The sequence below is a fragment of the Helianthus annuus genome, chromosome 13 (genome assembly GCF_002127325.2).
Source record: "Helianthus annuus cultivar XRQ/B chromosome 13, HanXRQr2.0-SUNRISE, whole genome shotgun sequence".
Taxonomy (NCBI): domain Eukaryota; kingdom Viridiplantae; phylum Streptophyta; class Magnoliopsida; order Asterales; family Asteraceae; genus Helianthus; species Helianthus annuus.
In genome coordinates this window covers 82,661,746-82,664,765 of record NC_035445.2, presented here as the reverse complement: position 1 = coordinate 82,664,765, position 3,020 = coordinate 82,661,746, and the positions used below count along the sequence as shown (strand labels likewise).

General features: G+C 38.1%; 1 protein-coding gene across 1 annotated transcript; it reads right to left on the bottom strand.

The window, feature by feature from the left end:
- Nucleotides 1-204: 204 nt before the first annotated feature.
- Nucleotides 205-2,194, bottom strand: LOC110901145 (UDP-glycosyltransferase 73C1). Its single transcript, XM_035982252.1, is given in 4 exon segments — nucleotides 205-884; nucleotides 1,395-2,060; nucleotides 2,063-2,153; nucleotides 2,156-2,194. Coding segments are annotated over 4 exon segments (1,161 nt in total). The 3' UTR covers nucleotides 205-519.
- Between the last annotated feature and the right edge of the window lie 826 nt (nucleotides 2,195-3,020).

The window sequence follows — 3,020 nt, the reverse complement described above, 5'->3', positions numbered from 1 at the left end:
GTGATTTGTAAATTAAATTATATTGGCCCACCATTTTTTTCACCAACATGTCACATTTCAATTGGAAAAGGAAACCACATGCATAGAATTATTGCTTATGGGTTGACTGGTAAATACGACGCGCATATTTAATTATTTATATTTTTAACCAAATCAACTCTAAAGCATACACATTATAAACCATGCAACCATTTTGAACACACGAAACAAATCTCTTGAAGCCGCACGAAAGAGAGCATGAAAAGTGGCTTAATGTAATTGAATTAATAACATAGATCATATAAATCATAAGCTCAAATGTAGGTGAATGAACACTATCTATCTTCTAACCTTAATTTCCTATTTTTGCTTGGTTCTTGATATCTTCGATTAATCGAGTCATGTTTCGGTGGGAAGATCCTCCCTCCTCCATTGCTCTATTCGCGATCTTACTAAGTTCTTTAGCTCTTTTTCTTCTCTCTTTTCCTTCTTTCCCCTCTTCCATTACCATCTCTATAGCCTTTAAAAATGCCTCACTCTTTACAAACTCTCCAGACTTATCTTCATCAACCAAAGCCCTGAAGTTTTTTGAGCAACAACACTAACTCTAGTTCTCAACACTTGTACAACTAACTTCTCATTGTAGAACTGCTCTTGAAACTGGGGCCATGTTACCATAGGGACACCGGCACAAACCTCTTCTAGATTTGAATTCCACCCACAGTGAGTCAAAAACCCTCTGACCGCAGGGTGTGACAAGACTAGCAGTTGTGGAGCCCACCCGCAGATCAATAGAGCTCTATCTTTGGTTCTCTCTCCAAACCCCTGTTCATCTATCCATTTTTCTATTTTCTCAATCTTATGACCTGCTCTAACTACCCAAATGAATGGTCTTTTCGATGATTCTGGAGCCAAAGCAAGCTATATGAGTTGCGCAGGCTCAACCCGACTAATGCTTCCTAAACACACATAGATCACCGAACCGTTTTCTTGAGAATATAGCCACATGACACACTCATCTTTGTTAACTGATGACTTGTTACCTCTCTGTGTTAGTTTATATAAACATAATTATAATTGGATAGTTTATTTGTACTTATACATTATTACTATATTTCGCCACATTTATATGTATGAATCGATATGGACAAGCAGTTGTGACGGTTGGTTAAACGGTTAAGTTTGACGGTTTCTCCCGCCAAAATAAACCACCAAATAACTGCCTAGTCTATGGAATGTATATAACCTTGTTGCCGGGAACATCCCTTGGCACCAAGACATTCATAACTTTCGTTATTGTCTGTCCATTTTATCCATTCTCACTGTTACAATCATGTCTACCAATTCGGTTAATAATCCACTATTTCGTGTCAAACCACCAAAACCCCACTGTGATGATGATGAAGATCATCGGCTTTCACTAACACTCTGGACCTTCTCTGATTCATCCTTGTGGCATAGTGATAATGGCCCTATGCACCAAACTTTATCTCCTTTCACTTTCTGATATTCATCAACATAGCCTTGCTCCAACTCCTCAAAACTGTTTACAACTATTCCATAAGCTTCGGATTCCGATGCTAGAAGCTTCTCATTAAAATCACTCATACCTTTAAGCCTTGGATTAAATGCAAACGGAAGTTGGGATCTTGTTAGTTCAATATGATCAGGCAGACCTGGCAAAACGAACAACTCAGACTCGCCCACACTTTCATATACCATTGAGAAGTATAAAACATGGTTACACATCCGGGTTAAGCAATTCATTCCATCAAATATAATCCTTGGAATCTGAAACTTTTTTGCTGTTTCACCTGTCCACAGGAGAAACGTGTCGGCTAATATGCAGTTCGGCCTAGGATTAAGCTTTTCCATATGTTGTTCAACTTGTGTTTGTAGTGATCTGTAGGCTTGCATAAGAGCACCTGTCTGTCCCATACCAGGAAGATTATCTAAACTTTCACAACCTTCTGGTAAGCCAAACTCCTTATATGAAATTGGGAATTCAAGAAAACAAATGGGAAGACCTAATTGGATTGCTTGATCAAGGATTGACCCAAATCTGAGGGCGTTGACGGGGAGGCGACTATGGTGACTCGAACACCGTATTGAGCAACTAACTTGGCCCTGTCTATGATGGGGATATAGTGGCCAGGAGTTCCCATGGGTAATTGGGTATAACAAGAAAGTGAAGCTGGTTTTGTTCTAAAGCCATATGAAAGCCTGGTTGGTATGTTGGAGAGATTGTATCTATGAGTTATAATGGAAGTTTAGAAATTTATAATTATAAGTTATAGATCATCCTTAAGAACTTTTGACTTGTCAGAAGACTCTACAACATATAATTAATTTTAGAATGACAGAAACATGCAAACGTACCTAAACTTAACAAACATCTCTCTGGTTGTATATATATTTATTATTAATTTATTTTGATACTTATTATGTTGTAGCCTTTAATATATCTAAATAATTCGCCAGACTTATGCCTTGGCTATTTTCTCGAATCAACATGGGGGTAAGGGACAGATAACACTTGCTCATATTTTTAAAGGGTGAGGGCTACTTTTTGAGTGCACACACCCCTCTCCCCAGAGGTGGCATATAGGACAATAAGGGGAGTATATAGTGTGAAAGCAATTAATGTGCCAGAAAAATGGTTTTGATAAGCCTCTCATTGCCCTATGAGAGGCATATAAGGTTGTGGTAGTTGGAGCATTAAACCATATACGCCTCTCATTGAGCAATGAGAGGCTTATCGGCACGACTTTTGATGAATTTAAGGTATAATTACCGACATGAAAGGAGTTCAGTCTGAAAAAGCGTGAAAGTGACCCATATGACCCTTATCGACCTATACGACCCTTATCGACCAAAAATGTTTATTTACCCAAAACATACGGGATTTTTTGTTCCAATTTTTTTCAAACTCGCAAAATTCCGACTGAACTCCTAAAGATTCTTAACTAAAAAATTTGGTTGAGACCGTGAAGCATAAAGATGTCTTTTTGGGGCATTGGTAATATTTTTGGCGAAGATTC